This window comes from Oncorhynchus nerka, linkage group LG12, assembly GCF_034236695.1.
Source record: "Oncorhynchus nerka isolate Pitt River linkage group LG12, Oner_Uvic_2.0, whole genome shotgun sequence".
Classification (NCBI taxonomy): Eukaryota; Metazoa; Chordata; class Actinopteri; order Salmoniformes; family Salmonidae; genus Oncorhynchus; species Oncorhynchus nerka.
In genome coordinates, this window is record NC_088407.1 from 80,388,381 (window position 1) to 80,405,494 (window position 17,114).

Below are 17,114 nucleotides of genomic sequence, written 5' to 3' on the forward strand. Positions count from 1 at the left end.
CTCCAGTATAATCAGGGATCCCAGACCTGCTAAAAACCATTTTGATGTATAGAGAACCCAGTATACCCACACTGTGTAGTTGAATATTCTATTACTTTAGTATTTTATCCATTTTCTCAATTACGATCTTGTTTCATCATTGCAACTCCCCAACAGGCTCCGGAGAGGTAAAGGTCAAGTCATGTGTCCTCCAAAGCATGACCCGCCAAACCACACTTCTTAACACCCGCCCTCCTTAACCCAGAAGCCAGCCACATCAGTGCGTCAGAGGAAACACTGTTCAACTGACTACTGAAGTTAGCCTGCAGGTGTCCGGCCCACCACAAGGAGTCACTAGAGCACGATGAGCCAAGTAAAGCCCACCTGGCCAACCTCTCCCCGCCCTATGGAACTCCCGGTCACGGCCGGTTGTGACACAGCCTGGGATTAAACCCGGGTCTGTAGTGACGCCTCAAGCACTGCAGTGCCTTAGACCACCGCGCCACACGGGAGGTCCTGAATATTCTATTCTATTCTACTATTCTAAAGTTGAAGTTGTCTGCTGTGTTTTGAACCTCTAGCTGAGATGTGGCTGTCTGTTGTGTGCCAACCATTGGTAAAAGCAGAGTATTGACAACAGTGTTTTCCCCCCACACTGAGACTGTGTATCTGTCTGCTGTGTTGGAGAAAGTGTCCTAAACCGTGGGCTGTTGTGTAATCCCTCACTGGGCCCCTTGCTATTTCTGTGCCTGGGTCCCGCGTCACGCTTGGGTATTTTCTCTGGTGACTAGCTCACATCAATAGATCTCCTAATGCACGCTCAGTCAGCCAGCATCAGCGGCTGCAACGTCTGATTGATACGATTTTACCCTCGCTAAATCTGATCATAATTGCTTATGCTATTACTATAGCCCAGGGATGTGGAGAATGGACAGCTGTTATTTGCAATATGAGGAATGTGACATGTGACTGGCGATGTGGGACAAGAAGAGAGTATACTAATGTCAGGTTTGTTTGAGGATTATTTTCGACATCTGCATGTCCGTCTGTCTGCTGCTTGTGGAGATACTATTTGAAAAACAGTAGGATAGAAAACATCTTACATCGGTGTTAATTCTGCATGGTGTGTTCTGTGCATGCTGTCATGCCATGGGCTTTCTGCCTCAGTGTCCCTGACTCGATGTGTTTTCCTTATAAAAATGTATGGATGAGGGGGCTAGTGTTAGACTCCTCTGTGTAGCTGAACGTGATACAGTGGCATTGTAATGACGTTTTCCATAACCTATGTACAGTATGCTTCCCATTGTCTCCATGCAACATGCTTCAGCAGTGTTGCTGTACTATGTCTTATGAGCCTGTAAATGTATAAGCAGACGGTATCTTGAATATAAAGAAACCTTCTAAGAGTCACCCCCCTCCTCTCAACCACTCAAGCACAAGTGCATGCTCAATCACACACATGCAAGCAGCACATTCACATGCCAATAGCCAACCCACAACCATTCAAAAACACACTGATTTACCACCCAACTGCCAATCCACAAACATCCCAAAACACACTTACCACCCAACTGCCTCCTATAGTAGTACTCACTTGCCATATTCCTGTGAACTTTTTTGATATACCATGAATTATATATACTAGTGTATATACACGACCATTGGCTTTACCTACACAAGAAATTGATAGTTTCCTAAAATACTAAATGTTGGGAAGTGTAGTCTATATCTGCTGAAGGAACTAGTAAATATGACTTAGCAGAGGTTGGGAAGTGTAGTCTATATCTGCTGAAGGAACTAGTAAATATGACTTAGCAGAGGTTGGGAAGTGTAGTCTATATCTGCTGAAGGAACTAGTAAATATGACTTAGCAGAGGTTGGGAAGTGTAGTCTATATCTGCTGAAGGAACTAGTAAATATGACTTAGCAGAGGTTGGGAAGTGTAGTCTATATCTGCTGAAGGAACTAGTAAATATGACTTAGCAGAGGTTTGGAAGTGTAGTCTATATCTGCTGAAGGAACTAGTAAATATGACTTAGCAGAGGTTGGGAAGTGTAGTCTATATCTGCTGAAGGAACTAGTAAATATGACTTAGCAGAGGTTGGGAAGTGTAGTCTATATCTGCTGAAGGAACTAGTAAATATGACTTAGCAGAGGTTGGGAAGTGTAGTCTATATCTGCTGAAGGAACTAGTAAATATGACTTAGCAGAGGTTGGGAAGTGTAGTCTATATCTGCTGAAGGAACTAGTAAATATGACTTAGCAGAGGTTGGGAAGTGTAGTCTATATCTGCTGAAGGAACTAGTAAATATGACTTAGCAGAGGTTTGGAAGTGTAGTCTATATCTGCTGAAGGAACTAGTAAATATGACTTAGCAGAGGTTGGGAAGTGTAGTCTATATCTGCTGAAGGAACTAGTAAATATGACTTAGCAGAGGTTGGGAAGTGTAGTCTATATCTGCTGAAGGAACTAGTAAATATGACTTAGCAGAGGTTGGGAAGTGTAGCCTGCATACAGTACAGGCTGTGTCCTTCCCTCTCTATATCTGTAGTGTAGTTCAGAAGAGAGGTATGTATTGTTTCAGTGAGGCAGGCTTATCTCCCTGACACCCTGTACTCGTAGTTCCCTCCTCTTATTGCTTTAGGATGGAAACATACCTAGCTATGAGGTCAGAATGACCTTGAGGAGAGAGAGATCTTCTGTCCCCTCCCGCTCAAGGCTCACAATGTTGTCACCTCTGCCCTTGTAGAATGTATCAAGAAGTCACCTTTTACAGTATACAGTATATACTGTATTCTCCTATTTGGTCTGTCTGTCTAGGAGAGGAATACAAACCCTATCAGATAGCTGTAGTGTTTAGCCCTGTGTCAAGTGGGAGGACAAAGTACTTCCCATTTAAATATTATTTGGACATTCTTGCAGTAGAAGCGTAGCCTCTTTGATTTAATGTATTTTATCGCTGCATCTTAAGAGTCACCTTGGATTTGTATCATCTCTCCGGTCTGTTTGACAAATGTGTATGATGTGTGTGTGTGTGTGTGTGTGTGTGTGTGTGTGTGTGTGTGTGTGTTTGTAACAAAGAGAGAAGGAGCAGTAGGATGTAACAGTCTAACAAAGAGAGAAATCCCTGGTTGTAACAAATAGTGAAAGAGAGAGCAGTAGTGAACAGAAAGGGAGAGCAGTAGGGTTGAACAGAAAGAGAGAGCAGTAGAGTGGAACAGAAAGAGAGAGCAGTAGAGTGGAACAGAAAGAGAGAGCAGTAGGGTGGAACAGAAAGAGAGAGCTGTAGGGTTGAACAGAAAGAGAGAGCAGTAGGGTGGAACAGAAAGAGAGAGCAGTAGGGTTGAACAGAAAGAGAGAGCAGTAGGGTTGAACAGAAAGAGAGAGCAGTAGGGTGGAACAGAAAGAGAGAGCAGTAGGGTTGAACAGAAAGAGATAGCAGTAGGTTGGAACACAAAGAGAGAGCAGTAGGGTGGAACAGAAGAGAGAGCAGTAGGTTGGAACAAAAGAGAGAGCAGCAGTAGGGTGGAACAGAAGAGAGGGCAGTAGGGTGGAACACAAAGAGAGAGCAGTAGGGTGGAACAGAAGAGAGAGCAGTAGGGTGGAACAGAAAGAGAGAGCAGTAGGGTGGAACAGAAGAGAGAGCAGTAGGGTGGAACAGAAAGAGAGAGCAGTAGGGTGGAACAGAAAGAGAGAGCAGTAGGGTGGAACACAAAGAGAGAGCAGTAGGGTGGAACAGAAAGAGAGAGCAGCAGTAGGGTGGAACAGAAGAAAGAGCAGTAGGGTGGAACACAAAGAGAGAGCAGTAGGGTGGAACAGAAGGGAGAGCAGTAGGGTGAAACAGAAGAGAGAGCAGTAGGGTGGAACAGAAATAGAGAGCAGTAGGGTGGAACAGAAAGAGAGAGCAGTAGGGTGGAACAGAAAGAGAGAGCAGTAGGGTGGAACAGAAAGAGAGAGCAGTAGGGTGGAACAGAAAGAGAGAGCAGTAGGGTTGAACAGAAAGAGAGCAGTAGAGTGGAACAGAAAGACAGAGCAGTAGGGTGGAACACAAAGAGAGAGCAGTAGGGTGGAACAGAAGAGAGAGCAGTAGGGTGGAACAGAAGAGAGAGCAGTAGGTTGGAACAGAAAGAGAGAGCAGTAGGGTGGAACAGAAAGAGAGAGCAGTAGGGTGGAACAGAAAGAGAGAGCAGTAGGGTGGAACAGAAAGAGAGAGCAGTAGGGTGGAACAGAAAGAGAGAGCAGTAGGGTTGAACATAAAGAGAGCAGTAGAGTGGAACAGAAAGACAGAGCAGTAGGGTGGAACAGAAAGAGAGAGCAGTAGGGTGGAACAGAAAGAGAGAGCAGTAGGGTGGAACAGAAAGAGAGAGCAGTAGGGTTGAACAGAAAGAGAGCAGTAGAGTGGAACAGAAAGACAGAGCAGTAGGGTGGAACAGAAAGGGAGAGCAGTAGGGTGGAACAGAACGAGAGAGCAGTAGAGTGGAACAGAAAGACAGAGCAGTAGGGTGGAACAGAAAGAGAGCAGTAGGGTGGAACAGAACGAGAGAGCAGTAGGGTGGAACAGAAGAGAGAGCAGTAGGTTGGAACAAAAGAGAGAGCAGCAGTAGGGTGGAACAGAAAGAGAGAGCAGTAGGGTGGAACAGAAAGAGAGCAGTAGAGTGGAACAGAAAGAGAGAGCAGTAGGGTGGAACAGAAAGAGAGAGCAGTAGCGTGGAACAGAAAGAGAAAGCAGTAGGGTGGAACAGAAAGAGAGCAGTAGGGTGGAACAGAAGAGAGAGCAGTAGGGTGGAACAGAAGAGAGAGCAGTAGGGTGGAACACAAAGAGAGAGCAGTAGGGTTGAACAGAAAGAGAGAGCAGTAGGGTGGAACAGAAAGAGAGAGCAGTAGGGTGGAACGGAAAGAGAGAGCAGTAGGGTGGAACAGAAAGAGAGCAGTAGGGTGGAACAGAAAGAGAGAGCAGTAGAGTGGAACAGAAAGAGAGAGCAGTAGGGTGGAACAGAAAGAGAGCAGTAGGGTTGAACAGAAAGAGAGAGCAGTAGAGTGGAACAGAAAGAGAGAGCAGTAGGGTGGAACAGAAGAGAGAGCAGTAGGGTGGAACACAAAGAGAGAGCAGTAGGGTTGAACAGAAAGAGAGAGCAGTAGGGTGGAACAGAAAGAGAGAGCAGTAGGGTGGAACGGAAAGAGAGAGCAGTAGGGTGGAACAGAAAGAGAGCAGTAGGGTGGAACAGAAAGAGAGAGCAGTAGAGTGGAACAGAAAGAGAGAGCAGTAGGGTGGAACAGAAAGAGAGCAGTAGGGTTGAACAGAAAGAGAGAGCAGTAGAGTGGAACAGAAAGAGAGAGCAGTAGGGTGGAACAGAAAGAGAGAGCAGTAGAGTGGAACAGAAAGAGAGAGCAGTAGGGTTGAACAGAAAGAGAGAGCAGTAGGGTGGAACAGAAAGAGAGAACAGTAGAGTGGAACAGAAAGAGAGAGCAGTAGGGTGGAACAGAAAGAGAGAGCAGTAGGGTGGAACAGAAAGAGAGAGCAGTAGGGTGGAACAGAAAGAGAGAGCAGTAGAGTGGAACAGAAAGAGAGAGCAGTAGGGTGGAACAGAAAGAGAGAGCAGTAGGGTGGTACAGAAAGAGAGAGCAGTAGGGCTGAACAGAAAGAGAGAGCAGTAGGGTGGAACAGAAAGAGAGAGCAGTAGAGTGGAACAGAAAGAGAGAGCAGTAGGGTGGAACAGAAAGAGAGAGCAGTAGGGCTGAACAGAAAGAGAGAGCAGTAGGGTGGAACAGAAAGAGAGAGCAGTAGAGTGGAACTGAAAGAGAGAGCAGTAGGGTGGAACAGAAAGAGAGAGCAGTAGGGTGGAACAGAAAGAGAGAGCAGTAGGGCTGAACAGAAAGAGAGAGCAGTAGGGTGGAACAGAAAGAGAGAGCAGTAGAGTGGAACAGAAAGAGAAAACGTAGCTCATAGGCTGTCCTAATTAAGAGTAGCTCAGAGGGTTTGAACCAGATAATCTTACATAACCTCGTTAAAGAGCACACAGCCTTTGATACTGAGAAGATGAGAATGATGTTCCCTCTGAGACCCAGCATACCATGAAGCCCCACGATGTAGAGCTGACGTATAGAACAAGATTACATACCCTGGTCCACGGTACAGAACAAGATTACATACCCTGGTCCACGGTACAGAACAAGATTACATACCCTGGTCCACGGTGTAGAGCTGAGATTTAGGACAAGATTACATACTCTGCTATGGAGCTATAGGGTACATCCAAAATGGCACCCTATTCCCTTTATAGTGCACTACTTTTGACTAGAGCCCTATGGGTAGTGCACTATATAGGGTTATAGGGTGCCATTTGGGGCGCAACCATAGTGTAATGAAGCAGAGACACAGGTAGTCGCATAATGTGGAGCTGAGGTATAGGATGAGATAATAAACAGTACACATATCCAGTGTCTGATGAGTTTAGCATCCAGGTAAACATACACACTGTCATTGTAGTGCACTGGCCAGGGGTTAGATGAGGTACAGGTATTTGAGAGAGTCTAGTAAAAGTGCATGGTTATTCTTTCATTTCCTGCCGTGATCACTGGTCATTATGCACCAAGTTTATTTCAAGGAGGAACTATTTTGGAAAATGATTTTTTGTCTGTGAGGTTATAAAGGTCCCTAAGTGGTGATATGATCTGTTTTATGTTTCTTGTTGGGAGAAACAGGAAGTGGGTTGCACGTTAACTACAGTATTTTTGTAAGTAAGTAGTTGTGCTATTTTTGCGTCTACTGGTATTTGGTAGGGACAATGCATGTGTGTCCTTAATGTAATACTGTGAACTATGTAATGTAATGTAATGTAATACTGTGAACTATGTAATGTAATGTAATGTAATACTGTGAACTATGTAATGTAATGTAATACTGTGAACTATGTAATGTAATACTGTGAACTATGTAATGTAATGTAATACTGTGAACTATGTAATGTAATGTAATATTGTGAACTATGTAATGTAATGTAATGTAATACTGTGAACTATGTAATGTAATGTAATGTAATACTGTGAACTATGTAATGTAATGTAATACTGTGAACTATGTAATGTAATACTGTGAACTATGTAATGTAATGTAATACTGTGAACTATGTAATGTAATGTAATGTATTATTGTGAAGTATTGTAATTTCACAAAAAAAGAATGATTCTGTTTCTGTTTTTTTTCAGATGACCCTTACCTGCAACCAGTGCTAATATTACTACTACAGTAAAATAACAGACTTTATCATCTGTAGGAAATCAACCCCGAAGAGGAAGGTGACATTGGAATCGTCATGGAGTCACTAGAAACTACTGCAGAGGTGAAAAGCTCTAAAGAGGCTCTGGATAAGACAGTTCCCCAGAGAAAGTCAGCTGCACCTATGACTGCCCAAACTAAAATACCCCCCTCGGCTGATTCGGAAGGGGAGGGGTGGCATCTATGCCCAGAACCAGAGGAGGACCAGAGTAGAACCACATATTGTTCAACAGATATGTCTGACTCAGGGAAACTCAGACAATTAGAAGGGAAATCACTACGCCAATTACAGGATCAACCCTGCAGTCATCCTCATTACAACGTATTAACCTCATATCCACCACAGGAGAGACAGACAGTTCCCTTTGCTAGACAGAAAACAGCAGATCACTTGCTTTCTGCACTGCCACTTGTCAGCTGTGGAGGGCCCTCTCCTCAGAGGAGCTCCCCCAGTTTACCCGTGTCTCTCCAACACTGTTCCCAGTCTGGAATAGAGGAACTATCCAAGGAGGTGTGTAGTAAGATGGAGCAGAAGCAGCAACAGAGACCTGGGAAGTATGTTTGTGATTATTGTGGGAGGGCATGTGCCAAACCCAGCGTACTTAAGAAGCATATTCGCTCACACACTGGGGAGAGACCCTACCCCTGCGTGCCCTGTGGTTTCTCCTTCAAAACCAAGAGCAATTTATACAAACACAGAAAATCTCATGCTCACTCGGTCAAAGCTGGGACCGTGCCATTTTCAGAACTGGGTTCTTACAATGTCAACATGGAGGACCGGGGATCTTTAGAAGGAGAAGGAGAGTTCTACTCTGATGCTGAGCAGAGCTCGGACACGGACGAAGACGATTCATCGCTCTTGGACACTGTTTCAGTGGAGGAACCCGATAGCACCACTGCTGTTAAAGTACTGAATCTCATTGCCCAGAAACAGGGAGTTACATTAGCATCAACATTATCTGAGGACGGTTCACCCAGGCTCATGGAGATCAATGCTGCTCCAGCTGGTTCTCAGGTCAGCCATGCAATCCAATCTAGCGCCATCAAGCAGAGGCTGGCACTCCGGCTCTCAGAGAAAAGGAGCAGTGACACTGACACATCTCTCTCCCTGCCTAGCCAGGGAAGCAAAGGCAGCACAGACTCAGGCTACTTCTCACGCTCTGAGAGTGCTGAACACCAAACAGGTGGTCCTCCCAACACAAACGCCAAGTCCTATCAAGAGATAATGTTTGGAAAGTGTTACAAGCCGAACCCGAAACAACAGGCCATAACTGTTGTGACTTGCAGGACAGACTTAATGAGCGATCGTAAGACATCGGAGCGAGGTGTTTCCCGCGTATTCACACAAGAAAAGGAATCAATGGTTGAATCGATCAGAATAAACACACATTCATTTACAAGGGAGGACATTAAGGAGGCTCAACTAGAGCTCTCTGATTCTGGACAGCTGGTCCGGAGCAACTCGATGCCCACGTCCTCGGTGGCATGTCAGGACATGTCACAAGGCCTGCGAGGCAGCCACTCCTTTGATGAAAGGGCGTCCCCTGGAGGCATTAAGAGACTTACGAGACAGGCTGCCTTTGAACACTCTGCACACGATGGACCTCCTGACCACTACGGAAACATCTCTGATATTTCCAACCTTGGAGTGGAGATGGACAGTTTCATCATCCAACAAAAGCAAGCGATGGAATATGCGACGAGGAAACGGCGGAAGGAAAACTGTGTTGCGGAGGAGGAGGATGTAGGAGGCCAGTATCACACAGACTATGACCACTCTGAAGAGATGAGGGACTATGATTCAAAGCAAACCTCTCAAGGTGCTCTAACCACTACATCCTCAGTGAAAGGACATGCCCAAAGTGTTCACACACAGGATAGAACACAACGTGATAGACTGGAAAGGGAAATGTGGGAAAAGAGAGAGCGAGAAGAGAGAAGATCTTTAGGTAACGTCATCTCTGTGATTCAACACACGAACTCCCTTACCAGGTCTCTCTCTGAACAGTCAGATTCTTACAACTACCAGAGACGGGATAAGTCTTCCTCAATGGACGTGGTGGAGCAAAGCGAAACTAGAGAGATGCACAAAAGGACTGAGATCTTTGCACACCAGTTGAGTGACAGTAGATTATTAGATAAGTCGTATCAAATGACACCTAAGCTAGTTCGTCAGTCTAACATACCGGTCCCAGAGATCAGGGTGACTGTAGAACCAGACAGTCCAGAGAAAGAGAAAGCAGCGGAGGTGAAACAGGTGAAGGCGAAGGCGAAGGAGCCCGATAGACATATAGAGGAGTTCCAATGGCCTCAGAGGAGTGAAACCCTGTCTCAGTTCCCCCCAGAGAAACTCCCTCCAAAGAAGAAGAGACTGCGCTTAGCTGACTTGGAGCACTCCTCTGGCGAGTCTAGCTTCGAGTCGGCTTGTACGAGCCTCTCCAGGAGCCCCAGTCAAGACAGCAACCTATCCTACTGCTCCAGCTTCTCGTTTGACCGAGAGGAGAAAGAGAGAGAGGTTATCCCCAAGCCAGCTTCCCCGGCGGCTAGACAGGATGAGTTTGGCAAAGCATTGGAGTTCTTAGCGGTGCCAGGAAGCGGCTACTCCCTCTCTGTCCTGAACCAACGTCAACAACATGAAATGAGACGTACCTCTTCAGAACAGGCACCGTGCCACTCCCCGTGCAGAGAGCTCCCAGAGGTCCGCAGCGTATCGTTTGACTACGGCAGTCTCTCTCCAACGGCCAAAGTTAGACATGCGGAACTCAGCGCCAGCTACTCGGAGCCCAGACGGGGTAACTTGGTAAGACAGGAGTCCTTGAATGTTAACCTTGAATTTGCACATCCAGTCCTTCCGCTAAATATTCTTCCTCAGTACCTCAGCAGTGCCCTGTCGTTCTCATCCACCGCTCTGCACTCTCAGTGTCTGCCAATGTTCTCCCCTCAGCCGTCACACTCTGGTCTCCTAGTTCCTGTTAGAATCCAGACTCACGTGCCATCCTATGGTAGCATCACATACACCACTGTGTCCCAAATTCTAGATGATTCGTTCGAAAGCGTTAACTCCACCAGAACCTCTTTACTCACTTCTCACTTCGCAAATTTAGCCACGAATTTGGATACATCTAATCTCTTATTAGGACACCCTCGAGGACTGTTGACCAGCCCAGTCCAGGTTCACGTTCTAGATCTGCCCCCAGCTAAGCTGAAGACAGGCATCCCTCTCTCCCTGACCTCCAGGACGATCTCCACCACCAACTGTGGATCCAGTGGTGGGTCCAACAAGCGCATGTTGTCTCCGGCCAGCAGCTTGGACCTATTCATGGAGGTCAAACAGCAGAAACGCGTCAAAGAGGAGAAAATGTACGGTGAGATAGTGGAGGAGTTGGGTGCTGTGGAATTAGGGAATTATAATGTGACTGAAGAGAACAAGCACAGTTTAAAGTCAGAGTTTCAAAGTGACACCAACCAGGGAGCATCACTGTCAGGCTTTCCTTCAAAATCCTCTTTGTCTGCCTCATCATCGCTTCATTCTCATAACGAACAAGCAAGTGGAAGCTTCATCTCACCTCAGCAACAAGGGTCAGAAAGTCCTGATTCCCCTATGGATAACTCCCCAACAGAAGCAAGCCTACATCCACATGCTCTGCTTTCTCTAAAGGATTTCAATGAGTCTGGCATGGACAGCAAGGCACAGATGGAGGTGCTGGTGCAGCTAGTCAAAGGTCAGGGCATCCTCATCTCTGACGGGGAAAACACCAAACGGATATCTCAATTTCCAAGTCTCCGCACAATGACAGCTGTGAGTTGGTGCTATCTGAACTACACCAAGCCAAACAGCACTCACAGCAACTCTCCCCTGTCCTCTGTGTACGCTACGTGGTGCATCAGTTCCCATAACCCCAACCCTCCTAACCTCAACACCAGTGCCACCTTGGCTCTGCTCCGCTCCAAACAGACGACTAACACATGGGTGTATACCATGGCTGCCATGTACCAACCTGGGACTGGGAAGCTGGTCTCCTCCTCACTCTTATGGAGGCAGAGGCTCGGGCTGGTGAGAGCATTGATCCTTCCTTAATTCATTATTCATTATTCCATAAACGTCTATATTGAATGTTTCCAATCCTGGAATCAAGTTACATTATCAATACATAATCTAATTGTAACCACATTATACTTTTCCTTCTATACCTAAACTGCATGTTCACGGAATGTTTAATGTTTCACAGATTTGTTTTTATTTATTCTTTATATTAACGTTTATTTATCTGTCTCATTTAGCTACAGAGCAAACCGGAGCTCAAAGAGCTGGAAGGGAGCTCCTATGGAAGGAAAGTGAAGGATGCCAGCTGCAGGGTAAAAGCCGGGAAGGAGGACTGGAAAGAGAGGGAGGTCTCCTCGAAACAAACAGCAGTGCCAACACCAACACCAACCCGGATCAAAATATTTGAAGGAGGGTCCGTTATGATAATATCACATCAATCAATAAGCGCTATAATATTACTTTGAATGTTAGTTTGTAATGTGTACATGTTTTATAAAGGGGTTATGCCTGGTGGTACAAAATGTATTTTTAAACTTTATTTAACCTGGTAGTCCCATTGAAATCAGAAGACCTCTTTAAAAGAGATCCCTGGAATTAGATTGAATAGCTGTTTTCACTTACCTTGCATGTCTATAGCTAGGTATAATATAAAACACATGTCATTCCATGGAGGGCCAAGTGTCTGCAGGTTTTTGCTCCTCCCTTGTACTTGATTGATCAATTCTGGTCATTGAGTCCAATTTTGACCTAGACAACCAGGTGATGGGAGTTCCTAACTAATCAAATTGAAAGGAAACGACAAAAACCAGCATACACTCGGCCCTCCGTGGAATGAGTTTGACACCACCCTGATATAGAACATCGCATTAAGGATGGTTTTCCTCCCCTCAGGTTCAAGTCCAATGAGGACTATGTGTACGTGAGGGGCCGAGGCCGGGGGAAGTATATCTGTGAGGAGTGTGGCATCCGTTGTAAGAAACCCAGCATGCTGAAGAAACACATACGCACCCACACTGACGTCCGGCCCTACGTCTGCAGGGTCTGCAACTTCGCTTTCAAAACTAAAGGTGGGATTCCCTTCTTCTTTCAGACGAATGAGACGAGAGATTAACTTTGTGACGACTGCTGATTTTAAAAAGGGATTGATCAAATCAACTAGATTGAATGATGATTGCATTGATGACAACAGTAACATTTATTCCCCCCCCCCCAAAAAAAGTACAATTGAATGATAATGATAATATGATAATCAGCTAAATGAATCTTTAACATGTTTGACTCACAGGAAACCTGACCAAGCATATGAAGTCAAAGGCTCACATGAAGAAGTGTCTTGAGCTTGGTGTGTCAGTCACAGTGGATGATACAGAGACACTGGAATCTGGTAAGATATTGACCAATGACCAGGGAGTTATTCAGATATTTAAAACTGATTGTGTAACCCATGGTAACTGTACCACAGAAAGAATGACAGAAACAAGTGATGTATCCTTTGTCTTTACTTGTGTTCTTTCAAATAATGCAGATGATATCCAGCAAGACTTGAAGACCGGGGTCTTGAGCACAGCCAAACACCAGTTCTCAGATGCAGACGACTCCGATGGCATGGATGAAGAGATTGACGATATCGACGAAGATGATGAGGACGAGGACGACTACGACGGTGACTGTACTCCCAAGATCCTTTCCCGGAGCACCAGCCCTCAGCCCTGTGGCGTAGCCTCTCTGTCGGTCACAGCTGCCGCTGTCATCCAGGGTGTGTCGTCAGACGTCCATGGCTGTCCCCTCAGTTCCTTCCATCCCCTCCCCAGCTGCCTCTCAACCTACACCCTGTCGGGCATCGATGTCCACCCCCATCCCCATCCCCATCCCGCCTCCACTGTCAGGAGGACAGGGCCAGACCGGAGGACTGTCTTGGCCTCCAGCCTGGACAAGGAAGACTGTAGCCTGGCCATGCTGTCTCCTGACCAGGGCTGTCTGTTCTTTGACCCCTACCCCACCTGTCTGCTGTCCCCCGGCTGGGAGTCCCCTCTGAGGGAACCGCCTAACTCCCGCCTCGGCTACCCCTCAACCCGGAGAGACCTCTCCCCCCGGGGACGGTCCTCACCTCGATGGGACACCTCCCCGCTGAGGCCCAGCTCCCCCAACCTCACCCCCATCCAGCACCTCTTCCCGGCCTGTATGGAGAGGCCCCTGTCCCCAGGTGGAGTGGACCTGGCTGGGAGGAGACAGAGGGTGGTGCTCAGGGCTGTGTCTCCACGTAGAGGGGGCTCACAACATAGAGACTCTGGGGATAAAACCAGGCAGCAAGCCAAGGCTGAACTGGCCCAGCAGGGAGAAACCATTGAAATGGATATGGTATATAATATAGTTGTTTACAGTATGTTTTCATTGACTAGTATATGTTTAGATTTTTAAAATTCTTTTTTAACCTTTATTTAACTAGGAAAGTCAGTTAAGAACAAATTCTTAATTTCAATGACGGCCTAGGAACAGTGGGTTAACTGCCTGTTCAGGGGCAGAACGACAGATTTGTACCTTGTCAGCTCAGGGGTTTGAACTTGCAACCTTCCGGTTACTAGTCCAACACTCTAACCACTAGGCTACCCTGCCGCCCCAATTGTTTGACTGGTATATGCTTGTCCATCAAAACTAGCTGCACTGACTTCATTTCAACTGACTTCATTTCAACTCAGTGTTCTTGATGTTAAACCTTTATTAATCACAATGGGGTTTTTTCACCAATGGTGTCCATGATTTTTTTTTCTTGATTGTCATTTCAAACTAGTTTTTTTAGAAAGAAACTGTAGATAAGTGTCTTCTGATTGTCACTATAACTTGTTGTGTTTAGGATCAGAGGAGAAGCGTGCCTCCCTGCCTGCCTGGGTCCGCCTGCTCCAGTTGTCCCCGTCAGAACCTCTTCAGCCACCTCCCCCTACACTCTCAGCAGCAGGCTGGGACTCTCCTACCCATGGTGCCTATCGGAGGGATCCAGGTACTGCGCTCTCTGCCCTCCTGCAGCTCTGACCGGACCCATCTGTCAGCCCTATCCCCTCAAAAGACTGAGCTCCACCAGGACAGCACTAAGGAGGGATCTGTTCGTCTGGCAGCCCTCGGTGCAGAGGACTCAGGAGCCCGGCAGCAGGAGAGGGAGAGGGGGATGGAGAGGGAGATGGAGAGGGAGACCGGGATGGAGAGGGAGAGGCTGTCCCCCCTCCAGACACCCCGGGACTCTGAGGAGGAGAACCCTCCTGTCTCTGTCCTCATGGTCAGGAACCCTAAGCAGGAAGAGGTTCTTCAGACCTGCACCAAGGCCATCGCCTCCCTCAGGATCACCTCTGAAGAGCATCTATAGACTGGGGTTGCATCCCAAATAGCACCCTATTCCCTATATAAAGCACTACTGTTGACCAGAGGGCTCTCGTCACAAGTAATGCACTATATAAGGAATAGTGTACCATTTGGGCCTTTCCTCATATGGGACGTTCTTTGGTGCTTCCTCCAGGAGCAGCTGAGCCCCCCCCCATCCAACGTCCAGTCCTCAGCTAGCATGGTTCTAGATCAATTAGCGCTGTCTTGACAACTGCTATGGTCACACCAACTTCTCTGGTCACATATGAGTTGGCAAGACAGCACAAATAGATATGGAACCAGGCTACGTCTACAGTTCCTCTCAACCTCATTCCACTAGACAGACAGACAGACAGACAGACAGACAGACAGACAGACAGGCAGACAGGCAGGCAGGCAGACAGACAGACAGACAGACAGACAGACAGACAGACAGACAGACAGACAGACAGACAGACAGACAGACAGACAGACAGACAGACAGACAGGCAGGGAGGCAGGGAGGCAGGGAGGCAGACAGGCAGACAGACAGACAGACAGACAGACAGACAGACAGACAGACAGACAGACAGACAGACAGACAGACAGACAGACAGACAGGCAGACAGGCAGACAGGCAGGCAGACAGACAGACAGACAGACAGACAGACAGACAGACAGACAGGCAGACAGGCAGGCAGGCAGACAGGCAGGGAGGCAGGGAGGCAGACAGGCAGGCAGGCAGACAGACAGACAGACAGACAGACAGACAGACAGACAGACAGACAGACAGACCCCATTGGTTGGGTGTTGGGGGATTCTTCTCTCAGTTTCAGTTACTTCAGGTTTCTTCATGTTAGTAATGCAACGGTCATGTGTCTTAACATTCCCCTCCCCTCACCATACTATGATCTATATCTGAGAGGAAAACAAACCTTTAAAAACAGAGACTTTATACTCTCTATGAATTTTTTTGAACTTTTAGGTCAGTGGAGTTCCTCGCAGCAAAGGATAAGCAAGAGGACGGTTGAAGTAGTGGACACAGGTGCAATATATGGGATTTAAAGAGAATGCTTCTACGTTAATTATGCTTGCATACACTTGCACACAAACAGAATCATTTATATTTATTATACCCCATAACCCACTCTTAACATATTTATTCATATAAATGCATATGTGTACTATTTTCAAAATAGGCTTGTTGTTTAAATTGTATTCATATCGAGTGATTAGTTAAGAATTTGATTCTTGGAGAGAAATTGGAAAGGAAATAACGGGGAAAGTATCTAAAAATATGAAAGTATTTGAAAACTGAATCTGACCAAATTTAGTGTAGACTTGCTTTTTGTCCAGTTTGGTGCTTTTGATTGAAAAGCAAAGATCTGTGCCTTTTCTTTGCTTTCTACATATGTTTTTAATAATCGTATTAAGCAAAAGGAAAAAGTGAATATCATGTTTAAGGAACTTTGAATCAGAATTGTCTGGCGTGACAGTGTTATTATCAACAAAGAAATCGCACAAAAAAAATTGCTTTTACTTTGTGGAATTAAATTGCTGTTTTTCTAGCTACATTTTTATGTAAAATATATCTATTTGAAATATTTGTTATGTTGCAGATTCTCAATGTTGTGGTTTTAGCTTTTTGAACAAACGCATGAGTTTTTGCTATTGCACAAATAGAGAAGTGCATACGTTTACTGTACGATGTCTTTATATATTAGAAAAGTATGCTTTTATTGATGGTGGTAAATATTTGTCTACTATTTATATGCGGCATATGATCTCCACTTATGCAACAGTGTGTCTCACTGACCCATGCTTATGAGAGGCTTGTGAGAGGCTTATGAGATGCTTATGAAGTCATGTCATTGCATTATAACTTATGGCTTTAAGCAATCGTTGTTCGTTATTCTGGCCTTTGAACCTTTTGTGGATTTAAATAAGCACTTTCATCCTATCTTTTATATCTGACTGAGATGGTTATTAAGGAGAAATAAAAAACAATAATGTGCTCTAGTGTCACTTCAAACATTCCACTACTATGAAGTGATTGTTATCTGTGGCACATAAGTTGAACTCCTCTTTCATTTCAAGTGTGAATTCATTTGACTTGACATTTTTTGGTAAAGAAGATGAGGTGGGTTGAGTAGTTTGTAACGACCTGTTCCCGACGTACCTTGAAATTCACATTTCCTTTACGTCCAATTTTAAACTATTTTTTTCAGTGTTGAATTGTAGGTACAGAGATAAACGACTAAGATTATCTTTTCAGAGGTAAAAATAAATAAAAATAATGGCTGCATTTCCAAAATGGAAGTTAACAGGAATGTTGGCAAATTGCCATTTACAGGTTCAACGTTGAGGCGGGAGTTAGTGGACTGATTTGAAACACACAACTCGACATGTTTACATTACAAGCATGGTGTTATAATCAACTTTACCTCTCACAAGAATGTCTGGGGTAGCTATCGCTGGACCCAC

At 45.7% G+C, this 17,114-nt stretch overlaps 1 protein-coding gene across 1 annotated transcript; it reads left to right on the forward strand.

Annotated features, from left to right (window-relative positions):
- Nucleotides 1–473: 473 nt before the first annotated feature.
- LOC115138747 (human immunodeficiency virus type I enhancer-binding protein 2 homolog) lies at nt 474–15,675 on the forward strand. The gene is made up of 7 exons (XM_029675923.2): nt 474–987; nt 7,186–11,309; nt 11,537–11,712; nt 12,192–12,367; nt 12,586–12,684; nt 12,826–13,658; nt 14,152–15,675. Exons 2-7 carry the CDS (start codon nt 7,293–7,295, stop codon nt 14,653–14,655), a joined length of 5,805 nt encoding a protein of 1,934 aa, XP_029531783.1. The 5' UTR covers nt 474–987; nt 7,186–7,292; the 3' UTR covers nt 14,656–15,675.
- The last annotated feature ends 1,439 nt before the right edge of the window (nt 15,676–17,114 follow it).